The following is a 17,581-nucleotide window of genomic DNA, read 5'->3' on the forward strand; positions in this document are numbered from 1 at the left end:
AGCCGCGAAGTGGTAGGCCACACCAACACACAGAACAGGACAACAGAGTGGTGAAGCAAGTAAAAATATTCTGTCCTCGGTTACAACACTCACTACTGAGTTCCAAACTGCCTCTGGAAGCAACATAAGCACAAGAGCTGCTAGTTGGAAGCTTCATGAAATGGGTTTCCATGGCCGAGTAGCTGCACACAAGCCTAAGATCATAATGCACAATGTCAAGCGCCGGCTGGAGTGGCTTAAAGCTCGCTGCCATTGGACTCTGGAGAAGTAGATGAACCAGTCCGACTGATGAATCTGGGTTTGGCGGATGCCAGGAGAACGCTACCTACCTGAATGCATAGCGCCAACTGTAAAGTTTGGTGGTGGAATAATATTGTTTTGGGGCTGTTTTTCATGGTGTGAGCTAGGCCACTTTGTTCCAGTGAATGGATATCTTAATGTTACAGCGTACAATGACATTCTAGACAATTCTCTGCTTCTAACTTTGTGGCAACAGATTGGGGAAGGCCATTTCCTGTTCCATCATGACGATGCCCTGGTGCACAAAGCGAGATCCATACAGAAATGGTTTGTCGAGATCAGTGTGGAACAACTTGACTGGCCTACAAAGAGCTCTGACCTCAACCCCATCGAACACCTTTGGGATGTATTGTGAAGCTGACTGCGGGCCTAATCGCCCAACATCAGTGCCCGACCTCACTAATGCTTTTGTGGCTGAATGGAAGCAAGTCCCCGCAGCAATGTTCCTACATTGTGGAAAGCCTTTCCCAGAAGAGTGGAGGTTGTTGTAGCAACAATGGAGAGAACAACTACATTTTAATGCCCATGATTTTGGAATTAGATGTTCGACGTGCAGGTGTCCACATACTTGTTCATGTTCTGAATCTACAATTGATTTAATACAAAAAATAAATTGGTTTAAAAACAAGTCTTATCTGAATAAAATGTAATACTCTGCAGTCCACATTGTCACACCTATAGGCCTACCTCTTCCTAAACCATAAAAAAAAACAATTGTATTTTTTTTATTTTTAAAGATAATATTTCATAGCAAGTTTATAATATACAAAATTATGAATGAATGAATGAATGGGAATATAATTGCAACAATGTTATGTAGGTCTACTGATTTGCCCCCTTTCCCCGACCTCCTGTGGCCAGCAATAATCAGGACATCATGTACATTTCTCACCCACAGCCAACTTTTCCAATGTAACAGCGACCTCCTGTGGTCGCCAATGATCAGGACATAATGTACAGCACACACACTTGTTCTAGGGGACAGATTATGTTCCACAGATCGATTAAAACCAGATCAATTAAATTGTATTTCAGAGACATTATGAAAAAGAAACAAACATGACAAAAGTTGTTTTCTATAGTTTTCAGTAGCTATTCCCCGGCAAAATAATACACATTTCAACATAGTAAAACATATGAGCAATACAGTCAATATAATCATGAAAAGCAATTGAAAGTGTACACGTATCATTATCGTTTCGAGACAAACTGACATGTAAATCAGGTAGCAGCGCACACAAGGTTTGTTTCTGGGTTCCCAGACAACAGTCCATAAACTCTGAATGATGCCAGTAAACGCGTAGGATTGAGGTCACCTTGAATTCACTTTAGATATGTTGTAAATTGTAAACATGTTTCAGTTTCCTGGTAATCATAATTTTATCTCACAGGACTATATCATAAAATACCCTTATGTCTACTTTTGCAGATTTTCCTTACAAATCATGACTAATGTTTAACCCTGACACTATCATAAAATGACTGCACACATTGAACTAAAGAGGACTACACAAGTTGAATGTTCACACAACTTCCAGTACACTACAAGCTGAAGTATAGGCTATCCAGTTGAAGAATGGGGGGACTGACTCTGACCCTGCTGATGCTGTGTCTGTCTGGGACTCTCAGTGAAGATGCTGGAGAAGACAACCTCAATGACATCATGGTACAGATTCAGCCTGAACAGGGACAGGACATAGAGAATGAATACAAGACTCATAACCAACACTCTGAACAGGACCAGGACATAGAGAATGAATACAAGACTCACAACCAACACTCTGAACAGGACCAGGACATAGAGAATGAATACAAGGCTCACAACCAACACTCTGAACAGGGACAGGACATAGAGAATGAATACAAGACTCACAACCAACACTCTGAACAGGACCAGGACATAGAGAATGAATACAAGACTCATAACCAACACTCTGAACAGGACCAGGACATAGAGAATGAATACAAGACTCACAACCAACACTCTGAACATGGACAGGACATAGAGAATGAATACAAGGCTCATAACCAACACTCTGAACAGGACCAGGACATAGAGAATGAATACAAGACTCACAACCAACACTCTGAACAGGACCAGGACATAGAGAATGAATACAAGACTCACAACCAACACTCTGAACAGGACCAGGACATAGAAAGTGAAGTTATTTTCAAAAAGAATCAAGCACCATCCCTAGCAGAGACAAACGGTAGCTGCCAGCCAGACATGTGTAACCTTCTTAGGCATCTGGGAGCCATGGAGGCCAGACTGACCACTGCAGAGAACCAGGTGGAAGAATTGAGTAACATGGAGGCTATTGTTGCTCTTCTACAGAGAGAAACTGAATGTAATCTAAATCTAATAACTTACTTTTTTTGTTAATATATTTAAATCTTCAGAATACCAAAAAAAAAAACATTTTAACAACTAAGATTATGAATTAGGCTGTTTGACAAGTTTTAATGCCCAAGCAACCTGCCTACATGATGTTTGAAGTACAATAGGCCAACACAGCTACCAGTAGTAGGTCAAAACTGTCTGTTGGGAAACCTTGGTAGAGCATGGGGGAAGTTATAGGCCTTGTTTTGCTCATGTGAATTTTCTTTATTTTTGTCTTCAGACCTGCCTAACTTAAGACAGTTTTTGTGTTTAATAGTTCAAGCAGCCCAGCTCAGAGTCATGGAGACCAAGCTGAGCACCAGTGAGAACCTGATGAAGATCATGAAGAGAGAGAATGACGGTGATTTACATTTGTATTCTGTCTGGATTGGTAAAGTAACTATGGTGTGAAGTGACATCATCGCTAAGGTCAACAAGGAATAGTTTATCTGTTTTTGGTCTCAATATTAGTTTAAATTCCTGTTTTCCAGTACAGGAGAGGAAGCTTCAAGTATTGTCATTTAGAGTCAACGCCACTGAGTTCAGAGTGGAGCAACAGCAAATCCTGCTGGAAGAACTGAGGAGACAGAGTGAAGGTAGATAATGCTAAATAGACAATAATTACAATGTGGTCAACAAATTGATTTAGCCGAAACTACTGGAAAACAGTGTGTGAAATCGTATACATGCCCTGTTCTTTGTTGTGAAGTTGTAATGTACGATTTCTCATAGACGGACCAAAGATTGCTTTTACGGCAGCACTAGGAGGAGATGGCCATATACCCCCCTCTGAGAGAGAGACCAACTTGGCATTCAGCAACGTCTTCACAAACGTTGGCGATGCCTACAACTCTGGATCAGGTAAAGAGTTGGAAGACACGATGGAAGAACTATAAGAGTGGATTTCTCCCAATAATCTCTCCTTCCTCCTGAAGTGTCCACTCGTTCACAAGTCCCCACAAAGTTAAAAGGGTGAATGACCAATCTAAAAGGCTCACCTCAGTAGCAAAGTAGTCGTTTTTATTGCACATATTCATGCACAGTACAATGTATATTTCTTGTTTTAGTTGCTTCTGATCTAATCTCTCCTCTGATAAGGGTGTCTCCCTGCTACTTCTCTACAGATGTCTTCACTGTATTTACAAGATTATAGTATTATAGTATATATCTCTTCCTGCTACTTCTCTACAGGTGTCTTCACTGTATTTACAAGATTATAGTATATATCTCTCCCTGCTACTTCTCTACAGGTGTCTTCACTGTATTTACAAGATTATAGTGTATATATCTTCCTGCTACTTCTCTACAGGTGTCTTCACTGTATTTACAAGATTATAGTGTATATATCTTCCTGCTACTTCTCTACAGGTGTCTTCACTGTATTTACAAGATTATAGTGTATATATCTTCCTGCTACTTCTCTACAGGTGTCTTCACTGTATTTACAAGATTATAGTATTATAGTATATATCTCTTCCTGCTACTTCTCTACAGGTGTCTTCAATGTATTTCTAAGATTATATGATTATAGTATTATGGTATATATATATATATATATATCTCCCTGCTACTCCTCTTCAGGTGTCTTCAATGCGCCAGTGAAAGGAGTCTACTACTTCAGCTTCTCATCATATGCCAATAGCCAGCACAACGTCTGTGTAAGTCTGTTTAAGAATAATGTACGCATGTTGTCTGCGTGTGATCATCATTCAGAGCATGATAGCTCTGATAGCTCTGGTAATGGAGGGACACTACATCTAGAACAGGGAGACCATGTCTACATGACTCTCCATGCTCATTCACACATATTTGCAGACTTCCAAAACCGCAGCACATTCAGGGGCTTCCTGCTTTTCAGAACATAAGGATAAATCGCATGAAAACAAAAATGGGATGTGTTTCAAATGGCACACTATTCCATATATGGTGCACTACTTTTGACCAGGACCCATATATCTCTGGGAAAAAGTAGTGCTCTATATTGGGATTAGGGTGCCATTTGGGATTTAGCCATACTGTATGTCAGCACATTTCCATGGGTAAAATACAATGTTCAAATTAGTAGAACTAAAAATAAATGACACATTTTGTCTGAAAATAACTATTCTGCAATAAGAGTTTGTTTGTGAAAGTAGTGTGATGTAAAAGACTCTGTCCAAACTCTTTCTGAGAAATGCTCTGTAATGTTTTAAAGGAACTGATTAACGGAAAATAAACACATTTGAGAGATTGTCAAATGATTCCAGAGTTAGCATATGAATGCTGTGTGACATAAAATATGGATTTTAACTCGAAATATGACGGAATAAATCTGAGATATTGTCAAATCCAATGTGTTTGTATGTCATACTGTACACTTCCTACGATGCAGGACTTTTGACTCATCTTACAAACTAACATAGGCCTTAAAAATGTATAGATGAAGATTACAATTAGATTCCCACTGGGCACCGGTTAAATCAACACTGTTTCCACTTCATTTCAATGAAAGTTGGATTGACGTCCGTGTCCAGTGGATTGCTCCCTTGTCTTGATTTATTGGCATCTGTTCATGTTTACCAGAAAATAATCATTCTGCACCATCTGGGTCATTTCCTCTATGATCTACAGAGAGTAATGTGTAGGTCATGGTGACTGCTGGGTTCCTAGATGTGTGTCAGGGCCATAATAATATGATCTTTTATTTCAGAGAGCAAAGATCCTTTGTTTTTAGGTCACTTTGTAGTGTTTCCTTGTAATGGTTGTTAAACTGATTGTTGGGAAGATTATGCCCCTGACATAAAAGAGCTAGTTATCAAGTCCTGACCATAAAGTTGTAGAAGTTATACATTGGCACAGAGAACAATATACTGTGTGTACTGTAACAGCAACTATTGATCTGTGTACTGATTAGGTATCAAGTCTACTATAACGTAGAAGACTATAAACCGGTGTACACTGTAAATATTCATAAACAGAGCTCAGTCTCTTTACTGTAACAGCAGCTATTGATCTGTGTAGTCATCCTGCTTCATACAGAGAACTACCACAAAGGTAAGTAAGATTTGTATATATGATTGGACAATGCTTCTGCTATATTTATTACAGAGGGATGTTTCAGCTGTGGCTGACAGACGTTAAACAAGCCGTCTGCAGTTGCTACATAAATTTTTGGACCCATACATCTTTCATTTTTTACATTTAACCTTTATTGAACTAGGCAAGTCAGTTAAGAACAAATTGTTATTTACAATGATTGGCCTACCCCGGACGACGCTGGGCCAATTGTGCGCTGCCCTATGGGACTCCCAATCACGGTGACCTCTGACACCGCCTATTATATAGGTCCTGGATGTCCGGAAGCTTGGCCCCAGTGATATAATGGGCCGTACACACTACCCTCTGTAGCGTCTTACGGTCAATTGCTGAGCAGTTGCCATACCAGACAGTGATGCAACCGGTCAGGATGTCTGTGGTGACACCTCTAGCACTGAGATGCAGTGCCTTAGACCACTGTGCCACTCAGGAGACCTAAATGAATGAATGAATGATTATTAAATTAATGATATGTACCCATTGATTCTTGGAGAATAGAACTGATAAATGCATCATGAGCATAGTTCAACTGTCGTACCCCTTCAGAACTCAAAATATTGTTTAACTCCAATGTTTGTAAACAAAGCAAATGTAAACAAACACTGTAGAGCCTTAAAATATGGTTTAAACTATATTTTGATATCATGGATGGTCAGTCCATGCATCAAAAGCTCTGTCTATGAATTTGAGCCTGGTAGCTTCTGTCCGGCCACTTTACCATAAAGGCTTGATTTGGCGGAGTCCATTTTAGAATAAGGCTGTAACATGACAAAATGTGTAAACAGTCAGGTGGTCTGAAAACTTTACAAATGCACTGTATATATCACGGTGTCAAGGCATATGAACAAACAGAGTAAACAATGCAATTATCCCAGCACATACAGTGCCTTGCGAAAGTATTCGGCCCCCTTGAACTTTGCGACCTTTTGCCACATTTCAGGCTTCAAACATAAAGATATAAAACTGTATTTTTTTTGTGAAGAATCAACAACAAGTGGGACACAATCATGAAGTGGAACGACATTTATTGGATATTTCAAACTTTTTTAACAAATCAAAAACTGAAAAATTGGGCGTGCAAAATTATTCAGCCCCTTTACTTTCAGTGCAGCAAACTCTCTCCAGAAGTTCAGTGAGGATCTCTGAATGATCCAATGTTGACCTAAATTACTAATTATGATAAATACAATCCACCTGTGTGTAATCAAGTCTCCGTATAAATGCACCTGCACTGTGATAGTCTCAGAGGTCCGTTAAAAGCGCAGAGAGCATCATGAAGAACAAGGAACACACCAGGCAGGTCCGAGATACTGTTGTGAAGAAGTTTAAAGCCGGATTTGGATACAAAAAGATTTCCCAAGCTTTAAACATCCCAAGGAGCACTGTGCAAGCGATAATATTGAAATGGAAGGAGTATCAGACCACTGCAAATCTACCAAGACCTGGCTGTCTCTCTAAACTTTCAGCTCATACAAGTAGAAGACTGATCAGAGATGCAGCCAAGAGGCCCATGATCACTCTGGATGAACTGCAGAGATCTACAGCTGAGGTGGGAGACTCTGTCCATAGGACAACAATCAGTCGTATATTGCACAAATCTGGCCTTTATGGAAGAGTGGCAAGAAGAAAGCCATTTCTTAAAGATATCCATAAAAAGTGTCGTTTAAAGTTTGCCACAAGCCACCTGGGAGACACACCAAACATGTGGAAGAAGGTGCTCTGGTCAGATGAAACCAAAATTGAACTTTTTGGCAACAATGCAAAACGTTATGTTTGGCGTAAAAGCAACACAGCCCATCACCCTGAACACACCATCCCCACTGTCAAACATTGTGGTGGCAGCATCATGGTTTGGGCCTGCTTTTCTTCAGCAGGGACAGGGAAGATGGTTAAAATTGATGGGAAGATGGATGGAGCCAAATACAGGACCATTCTGGAAGAAAACCTGATGGAGTCTGCAAAAGACCTGAGACTGGGATGGAGATTTGTCTTCCAACAAGACAATGATCCAAAACATAAAGCAAAATCTACAATGGAATGGTTCAAAAATAAACATATCCAGGTGTTAGAATGGCCAAGTCAAAGTCCAGACCTGAATCCAATCGAGAATCTGTGGAAAGAACTGAAAACTGCTGTTCACAAATGCTCTCCATCCAACCTCACTGAGCTAGAGCTGTTTTGCAAGGAGGAATGAGAAAACATTTCAGTCTCTCGATGTGCAAAACTGATAGAGACATACCCCAAGCGACTTACAGCTGTAATCGCAGAAAAAGGTGGCGCTACAAAGTATTAACTTAAGGGGGCTGAATAATTTTGCACGCCCAATCTTTCAGTTTTTGAGTTGTTAAAAAAGTTTGAAATATCCAATAAATGTCGTTCCACTTCATGTCCCACTTGTTGTTGATTCTTCATAAAAAAATACAGTTTTATATCTTTATGTTTGAAGCCTGAAATGTGGCAAAAGGTCGCAAAGTTCAAGGGGGCCGAATATTTTCGCAAGGCACTGTAGGTTGTAATATGGCTTTTTTGGGGGGGGCTTGGCTTCCCCAGTGATTTTACCCACGCACCGCTACTGATTGTATCATTTCAAATACAAAATGCTTGAGTACAGAGCCAAAACAACAACAAACATTGTCACTGTCCCAATACCTTTGGACCTGTATGTTTTCCTGAATTAGAGCAGATGGTGGTAACAAATAGCACAGTCCTACTGCCTGTATTTAGTTTTTTTAAAAGCACACATTTTGCCTAGTGGCACCGTGGCACGCGGTTAAGTTGTGACCACACTCAGCTAATCATCCAAAAACAGGGGTGTCGAACGTATAGCCCACGGGCCAGATCCGGGGGTGGTTTGAGTCTACCTCGGATACCTCATACCCCTGCACATCAACTCTGTACTGGTACCCTGTGTATACAGCTGAGTTATCTTCACTCATTATTATTACTTGTTATTACTTTTCTATTATTTCTCCATTTTCTTTCTCTCTGCATTGTTGGGATGGGCCGTAAGTCCAACAATCTCTCCCTCAATGTGAGCAAGACAAAGAAGCTAATCGTGGACTATAGGAAAAGGAGGGCAGAACAGGCCCCCATTAACATCGACGGGGCTGAAGTGTTGCGGGTCAAGAGTTTGGGCCAAACACACCAAAACAGTTGTGAAGAGGGCATGACAACACCTTTTCCCCCTCAGGAGACTGAAAATATTTGTCATGGGTCCCCAGATCCTCAAAAAGTTCTACAGCTGCACCATTGTTAGCATCCTGACCAGTTGCATAAAATGGTCACTGGACAGCTGCTGCTCGCTGTTTATAATCTATGCATAGTCACTTTACAAACTACCTCGAATAACCTGTACCCCTGCATATTGACTCGGTACCGATACCCCCTGCAAATAGCCTTGTTATTGTTATCTAATTTTATTGTGTTACTTTTTTTATTACATTTTTTATTTATTTATAGTTTATTTAGTAAATATTTTCTTAACTCTATTTCTTGAACTGCGTTGTTGGTTAAGGGCTTGTAATTTAGCGTTTCACGGTAAGGTCTACACCTGTTGTATTCGGCACACATGACAAATACAATTGGATTCGAAGTAAGCATTTTACTGTTAGTCTACTCCTGTTGTTTATGAAGCTTCTGACAAATACAATTTGAAAAAACAAACTCAATATACTCAACATAATAAAATGATTCAAACCAAATCAAAACTGTGTAGAAATGTTGATAGACCTGTATTCATACAGTGTCTTGACTGTCCAGCTCGCTAATAATTACTAGACAGTTGGGGTTCATCGAAAATAATCCTAAACTATGGTTAGAGGACAATTTTTTAGAAGATTTGGAATGCAAGGAAATAACCCATTTTCAGTGCAGCCGTCTGGACCTCGTTGAAAACTGAATGTATCCCCCAGGGCAAAATGACTCCAGACACCCCTGTCCTAAAATGTGTTTTCAAATCAAATCATATCAAATGTTATTTGACACATACACATGGTTTGCAGATGTTAATGCGAGTGTAGCGAAATGCTTGTGCTTCTAGTTCCGACAATGCAGTAATAACCAACAAGTAATCTAACTAACAATTCCAAAACTACTGTCTTATACACAGTGTAAGGGGATAAAGAATATGTACAAGAGGATATATGAATGAGTGATGGTACAGAGCAGCATAGGCAAGATACAGTAGATGGTATCGAGTACAGTATATACATATGAGATGAGTATGTAAACAAAGTGGCATAGTTAAAGTGGCTAGTGATACATGTATGACATAAGGATGCAGTCGATGATATAGAGTACAGTATATACGTATGCATATGAGATTAATAATGTAGGGTAAGTAACATTATATAAGGTAGCATTGTTTAAAGTGGCTAGTGATATATTTACATCATTTCCCATCAATTCCCATTATTAAAGTGGCTGGAGTTGAGTCAGTGTCAGTGTCAGTGTGTTGGCAGCAGCCACTCAATGTTAGTGGTGGCTGTTTAACAGTCTGATGGCCTTGAGATAGAAGCTGTTTTTCAGTCTCTCGGTCCCAGCTTTGATGCACCTGTACTGACCTCACCTTCTGGATGATAGCGGGGTGAACAGGCAGTGGCTCGGGTGGTTGATGTCCTTGATGATCTTTATGGCCTTCCTGTAACATCGGGTGGTGTAGGTGTCCTGGAGGGCAGGTAGTTTGCCCCCGGTGATGCGTTGTGCAGACCTCACTACCCTCTGGAGAGCCTTACGGTTGAGGGCGGAGCAGTTGCCGTACCAGGCGGTGATACAGCCCGCCAGGATGCTCTCTATTGTGCATCTGTAGAAGTTTGTGAGTGCTTTTGGTGACAAGCCAAATTTCTTCAGCCTCCTGAGGTTGAAGAGGCGCTGCTGCGCCTTCTTCACGATGCTGTCTGTGTGAGTGGACCAATTCAGTTTGTCTGTGATGTGTATGCCGAGGAACTTAAAACTTGCTACCCTCCTCACTACTGTTCCATCGATGTGGATAGGGGGATGTTCCCTATGCTGTTTCCTGAAGTCCACAATCATCTCCTTAGTTTTGTTGACGTTGAGTGTGAGGTTATTTTCCTTTTTGGTCTAAGAGTAACGTTATACTTAAGCAATAAGGCCAGAGGAGGTGTGGTATATGACCAAAATACCATGGCTGTCAGCCAATCAGCATTCAGGGCTCAAACCACCCAGTTTATACTATATGATTTTGTATTAGGTTCTGTTATGTAGAATACTAATAAAACATGTGACTTTAGTGAGCAAGCCTCACTGTGAGAAGTGACGAAGCTTCTGTTTCATGCAGTCAGTTCTTCTACTGTCGGGAGAAAAGGTATTTCATATTAATATAGGCTATGTTAATAGCACGTAAATAAAGGTTGCTTCTTTGCCACACCCACAACGGGAGCACAATCATGGCCTCCGATTCGCAGGTGGACACGTTGGAACAGACTCAGGGCCTGTTTCTGTGGCATCAGAAACGCTAAAAGGCTCATGGTTAGTGCAGTTTTTTGTGCTTTCTGAAACCAACTAACGGCAAAAACAGTGGTTGAAACATTCATAAACGGCTGGGCACTAGATCAACATTCGAATTGCTTTGCAATCTCAGGAGAAAATAGAACGTCTACGTTGCACAATAATAATATCGCTAACATATCTCGTGTTTTTTTTAATGATGATTCCTTTAGTAAAAGGGAGTTATGAAATCTAAAGACACATTAAGTTAACTGAAACACATTCAACCAATCATATTTACTTTTCTAACATGAACTTCTGCGCTGCACAGGTGTGTGAATTGTCTTACTTTGTCTTTTTAGTGTTTCCTTAACACAGAAGAGGACGCTGTTATGCCTAAATTCGACCCAAAACCAACAAAGAAGTCTGCAGTGTTGAGAGCGGTTGTAGGGAACCAATCAATATGTCAAGAAAAGCTCTAAACCATGCCAGCCCACACTTCATTCCTATCTAGTACGAGACTGAACTGTGTGTTATATGGATCCAAGCTGCTAGTTTTTTTCATCTACAGAAATTGTGCCCACTGGGGGAGCAAATCAACTTGGTTGAATCAACTTTCATTTTAACCCCAAAGAATCTGTGATGATGTTAAATCAATGTGGAAAACTGATTACTTACCTACTGTTCACCTAATGCCTTTTTTTGCACTGTTGGGTAGAGCCTGTAAGTAAGTATTTCACTGTTCACCTGTTGTGTTCAGCGCACGTGACAAATAAACTTTGATTTGATTTGATGTGGAAAAGTGATTGGATTTGAAAAAAGGCATCAATGTAAGGCAGGGGACTCCAACCTTTCCAGCTCGAGAGCTACTTTAAAAAATGTGTCTTAAGCTACTCATTTTATTCTAGCTTTCAAACAGGAACATCCTTCTCTTCTTCTCTCCTGTGAAACTCTTCCCCAAGTCCTTAATGTACAAGATAAAGTAATACACTGTTTTCTGTCAACATACCTGGTCAAATAATGGTTCATAAACCATGCTAAGGTGGGCCCCCCAAATTTGATTCTAGCTTTCAAACAGGAACATCCTTCTCTTCTTCTCTCCTGTGAAACTCTTCCCCAAGTCCTTAATGTACAAGATAAAGTAATACACTGTTTTCTGTCAACATACCTGGTCAAATAATGGTTCATAAACCATGCTAAGGTGGGCCCCCCAAATTCTGTTTTAGATTTTTCCAAATTATGTTTTCAAAATGTATTTATTTTTCCTGGTTTTAGATTTTCTTTGTTTTTCACTATTAGAATTACAATTGTTAATAGAGAAGAATTTTTTTTTAATGTTGTGAGTCCTTGTCAATTCTTGAATCACATCAGAAGTAAAACATTTAGGTATGGTCCTTAAGACACCAAGGGGTGCACATTTTTGTTTTTGCTACGCAGCTGATTCAGCTGATTCAAATGATCAAAGATGGATGACTAGTTGATTATTTGAATCAGCTGTGTAGTGCTCGGGCCAAAAACAAAATATACAACCATTTGGGTTACGAGGACAGAGTTTGAGAAACGCTGAGCTAAAATATCTACATTTGTTAGTTTTCTTCCAGACCTGAAATGTTTGACAAAAAAATTGGTCACTCTCCAGAAGGGTCATGGCTAGAAGGGATCCAGCTTTTGTCAAATGTTCGTCAAAGGCTATCATCTGTCCACTAATACTGAACTAGTATAGGCTCAGTGCACTACTTTTGTGAGAAAAATAAGTGTCAAATGTTTTGTATTTTTTATCAATAAATAAAACAATATTCTGTTTTTTTGTGGGGGTGCTGCAGAAATCCTATGGCCCAGTGCATATTTCTGCAGGCAAGAAGGAGAGGCTATAAGGACATTCCTGACCTGCAAAACATAACCCTGAAAATAACCATAATCTTAACATAATTTTATCCAAATCTGAAATTAAATATTGTTTGTACCAGGAGTGTAAAAATAGCCTTTTTGCAGGCAAGAGAATGGGTTGATGTTACCTCCACCATGCAATCCCAATGACTCTGAGCCTGTTCTCCTCAGAGACCACTCGATGGCGATGCCCCGGTTGTTTCTCAACATTCTGCTGACCTCACAATTGACTGTGTCCCTGCCAAGTGAAGCACAAAAGCAAATCCCCCCCCCCCACACTTCCAGCCCGAGCTGCCCAGTTTATCCCGGTGTCCCTGGCATACCTGGTCATAACGGTCTGCCTGGGAGAGATGGGAGGGACGGGCATGACGGAGTCACAGGACCCAAGGGAGAGAAAGGACACCCTGGTAGGGGACATTAAAGAATGTGTTATCTAGCATCAAGGCATGGCACAGTTCCCAATACAAAAAAATAACATTTTTGAGGAATGATCTGTACAAGATTAAATGTATGTTGTTTTATGTTATTCTAGGAGGAATAGGGGTACAGGGACCCCCTGGTGATGTGGGGCCAGCTGGACCTAAAGGGGAGATAGGGGAGCCAGGAGGTAATCAACAGTCTTTGACCTGTTGGGATAGTACTTGTTGAGGTGCAATCCAGAACATAGACAGTGATAGAGAAATGTGTCATGTTCTTTCAGATGCAGGAGGCAACAGTGTGATCAGCCATTTACTCGCTGAGATCCAACAGCTCAAAGCCAGACAGGCTAATCTTGAGAAAGGTAAGACTTTCTCTTTTGAAAAATGATTTTTTTATTTATTATAAATTGTAAATGTGTTTCAAAAGATATATACACTGAGTGTAAAAAATATTAGGAACACCTTCCTAATATTGAGTTGCACCACTTTTGCCCTCAGAACAGCCTCAATTCGTCGGGACATGGACTCCACAAGGTGTCGAAAGCATTCCACAGGGATGCTGGCCCATGTTGACTCCAATGCTTTCCACAGTTGTGTGAAGTTGACTGGATGTCCTTTGGGTGGTGGACCACTATTGATACACACAGGAAACTGTTGAGCATGAAAAACCCTGCAAGGTTTCACACTCAAACCACTGTGCCTGGCACCTACTACCATACTCCGTTCAAAAGCACTTAAATTGTTTGTCTTGACTATTCACCTTCTGAATGGCACACATACACAATCCATGTCTCAAATGATTCTTTAACCTGTTATTCTTTAACCTGTCACCTCCCATTCATGCATTTGATCATAGCTTTCACCTGGATTCACCTGGTCAGTCTATGTCAAGGAAAGAGCAGGGGTTCCTAATGTTTTGTACACTCAGTGTGTTTCACATTTACATCCACATTCAACAAGGAAATCGGTCGGTATGACTCACAGAAAGAATGACATGATTTATTTCTAGCTGCAAGCTTCAGGGTCTTCCAGAAGGCAGGGGACAAATATTTAGTGTCCAATGGAGTGCTGGGGAGTTTCGATGAAGGTTTGAAGTTCTGCAACAACGTTGGTGCGACACTGGTCATGCCAAGGAATGATGTGGAGAACCAAGCTCTTTCCAAATTCATTGTTGGTGCTTCTTATGGTTTCCTGGGAGCAACAGACAGGAAAACAGAGGGTGTTTGGGTAGATTTGAATGACGAGCCACTGACGTATCTGGACTGGCACAGTGGGGAACCAAACAGTGGAGGTAATGGTATAGAAGACTGTATTGCAACAACAACCTCTGGACCTTGGGTTGATATTACCTGTGATGCAAACATTGTTATAATATGTGAAATTTAAACATGGGATTTTTTTTCTCCATAAAATCACTGACCTACATTTTGATTTCTATTAAATGAATATTCAAGCAAATTATCTTACCAAATCTTACAAGACAATACTAATATATCACAACCATCCTGCAGACACTGTTTATGAGAGCTGCAAATTCTTTACAGACGGTCAATAAAATGAATAAAAAAGAGCAAGGAATTGTGTGTTTCTCTCTCGGACCAGGTGATGTCCATGTTTGTTTAGTGTGGCGGTTTGACAACCAGGACCAGGTGATGTCCATGTTTGTTTAGTGTGGCGGTTTGACAACCAGGACCAGTTGATGTCCATGTTTGTTTAGTGTGGCGGTTTGACAACCAGGACCAGGTGATGTCCATGTTTGTTTAGTGTGGCGGTTTGACAACCAGGACCAGGTGATGTCCATGTTTGTTTAGTGTGGCGGTTTGACAACCAGGACCAGGTGATGTCCATGTTTGTTTAGTGTGGCGGTTTGACAACCAGGACCAGGTGATGTCCATGTTTGTTTAGTGTGGCGGTTTGACAACCAGGACCAGTTGATGTCCATGTTTGTTTAGTGTGGCGGTTTGACAACCAGGACCAGGTGATGTCCATGTTTGTTTAGTGTGGCGGTTTGACAACCAGGACAAAGTAGGCTATTTTATCATCTCACACGGCTCACAATGGAAACATCTTCCTTTCAGGTGCAGCACAGGACAATATGGATGTAACCAACACAGTCAAACATTATTCTTCCTTTTATATAAGGAGTTACATGTATTTTTCAACATAACACAGTTAGAACAATGTATTATTTCAACCCAGAATAACGTCACATTTGTTTAGGGTTCAGAGGAGATATAGTGAATGAAAACAGTGAACAAACTGACATGAAATGTGTATGTTATTCTGTGCCATGCTCATATTTGATTGTTCCTCTCAGTTGTTGATGTGATTGTAACCCAATAGCAGCCCCTAGTGGTGATCTGGAATAACCTCACCTTTCTGAGACCACACCTAAACCACAGGTGTCATGAATTATTTGTCGACCTTCCAAGTCTGCGTTCCAATTCTCTACACTTCTCCAGAAGAGTGCACTTGTTCACTCCCCCTCATGTTTTAAAAGTATTATACTGAACCAGAATATAAATGCAACATGTAAAGTGTTTGTCCCATGTTTCAAGGGCTGAAATAAAAGATCCCAGGAATGTTCCATCAGCACAAAAAGTTTATTTCTGCCAAATTTTGTGCATAACTTTCTTTACATCCCTCTTAGTGAGTATTTCTCCTTTGCCAAGAGAATCCATCCATCTGACAGGTGTGGAATGTCAAGAGCTAATTAAAGAGTATGATATTTAACAGTGTTGTGGTGTCTCTCTTGTCGTGATGTGTGTTTTGTCCTATATTTGTCATTTTAATCCCAGCCCCTGATCTTGAAGAAGACCTTTTGCATTTTGGTAGGCCATCATTGAAAATAAAAATGTGTTCTTAACTGACATGCCTAGTTAAATGAAGGAAAAAATAGAAAAAAACACTGGCGCACCTTGCGCTGGGTACCAAGAAAGGCCACACAAGTCAATGCCTCAGATGTTTTGAGGGAGTGTGCAATTGGCATGCTGACTGCAGGAATGTCCACCAGAGCTGTTGAGCGATGGCCGAACGGCATAGGCAAGATGGAGTAGATGGTATAGAGTACAGTATATACTGTACATATGAGATGAGTAATGTAGGGTATGTAAACATTATATAAAGTGGCATAGTTAAAAGTGACTAGTGATACATTTATTACATCCAATGTTTAATTATAAAGTGGCGAGAGATGTGAGTCAGTATGTTGGCAGCAGCCACTCAATGTTAGTGATGGCTGTTTAACAGTCTGATGGCTTTGAGATAGAAGCTGTTTTTCAGTTTCTCAGTCCCAGCATTGATGCACCTGTACTGACCTCGCCTTCTGGATGATACCGGGGTGAACAGGCAGTGGCTCGGGTGGTTGTTGTCCTTGATGATCTTTTTGGCCTTCCTGTGACATTGGGTGGTGTAGGTGTCATGGAGGGCAGGTAGTTTGCCCCTGGTGATGCGTTGTGCAGACCTCACCCTCTGGAGAGCCTTATGGTTGTGGGTGGAGCAGTTGCCGTACCAGCCGGTGATACAGCTCGACAGGATGCTCTCAATTGTGCATCTGTAAAAGTTTGTGAGTGTTTTTGGTGACAAGCCTAATTTATTCAGCCTCCTGAGGTTGAAGAGGCGCTGCTGCGCCTTCTTCACCACGCTGTCTGTGTGGGTGGACCATTTCAGTTTGTCCGTGATGTGTATGCCGAGGAACTTAAAACTTTCCACCTTCTCCACTACTGTCCCATCTATGTGGATAGGGGGCTGCTCCCTCTGCTGTTTCCTGAAGTCCATGATCATCTCCTTTGTTTTGTTGACGTTGAGTGTGAGGTTATTTTCCTGACACCACACTCTGAGGGCCCTCACCTCCTCCCTGTAGGCCGTCTCGTCGTTGTTGGTAATCAAGCCTACCACTGTTGTGTCGTCTGCAAACTTGATGATTGAGTTGGAGGCGTGCATGGCGACGCAGTCATGGGTGAACAGGGAGTACAGGAGAGGGCTGAGAGCGCACCCATGTGGGGCCCCAGTGTTGAGGATCCGCGGGGTGGAGATGTTGTTTCCTATCCTCACCACCTGGGGGGTCGGCCCG

At 41.0% G+C, this 17,581-nt stretch overlaps 2 protein-coding genes across 3 annotated transcripts; both read left to right on the plus strand.

The window, feature by feature from the left end:
• Positions 1–1,806: 1,806 nt before the first annotated feature.
• On the plus strand, positions 1,807–5,015 carry cbln11 (cerebellin 11). 2 transcript variants are annotated; one of them, XM_031793000.1, is made up of 6 exons: positions 1,810–2,404; positions 2,456–2,651; positions 2,961–3,044; positions 3,175–3,279; positions 3,416–3,544; positions 4,265–5,015. In XM_031793000.1, exons 1-6 carry the CDS (start codon positions 1,877–1,879, stop codon positions 4,546–4,548), a joined length of 1,326 nt encoding a protein of 441 aa, XP_031648860.1. In that variant the 5' UTR covers positions 1,810–1,876; the 3' UTR covers positions 4,549–5,015. The 2 variants fall into 2 exon arrangements, with proteins under 2 accessions (XP_031648859.1, XP_031648860.1); XM_031792999.1 differs by having other exon boundaries at positions 1,807–2,651.
• Positions 5,016–5,585: 570 nt separating this feature from the next.
• LOC109906359 (mannose-binding protein-like) lies at positions 5,586–16,249 on the plus strand. Its single transcript, XM_020504033.2, has 5 exons — positions 5,586–5,716; positions 13,262–13,497; positions 13,623–13,697; positions 13,791–13,871; positions 14,519–16,249. The coding sequence occupies exons 2-5, from the start codon at positions 13,272–13,274 to the stop codon at positions 14,893–14,895; spliced, it is 759 nt and encodes a 252-aa protein (XP_020359622.1). The 5' UTR covers positions 5,586–5,716; positions 13,262–13,271; the 3' UTR covers positions 14,896–16,249.
• Positions 16,250–17,581: the final 1,332 nt, after the last annotated feature.

This window comes from Oncorhynchus kisutch, linkage group LG16, assembly GCF_002021735.2.
Source record: "Oncorhynchus kisutch isolate 150728-3 linkage group LG16, Okis_V2, whole genome shotgun sequence".
In the NCBI taxonomy this organism is placed as follows: Eukaryota; Metazoa; Chordata; class Actinopteri; order Salmoniformes; family Salmonidae; genus Oncorhynchus; species Oncorhynchus kisutch.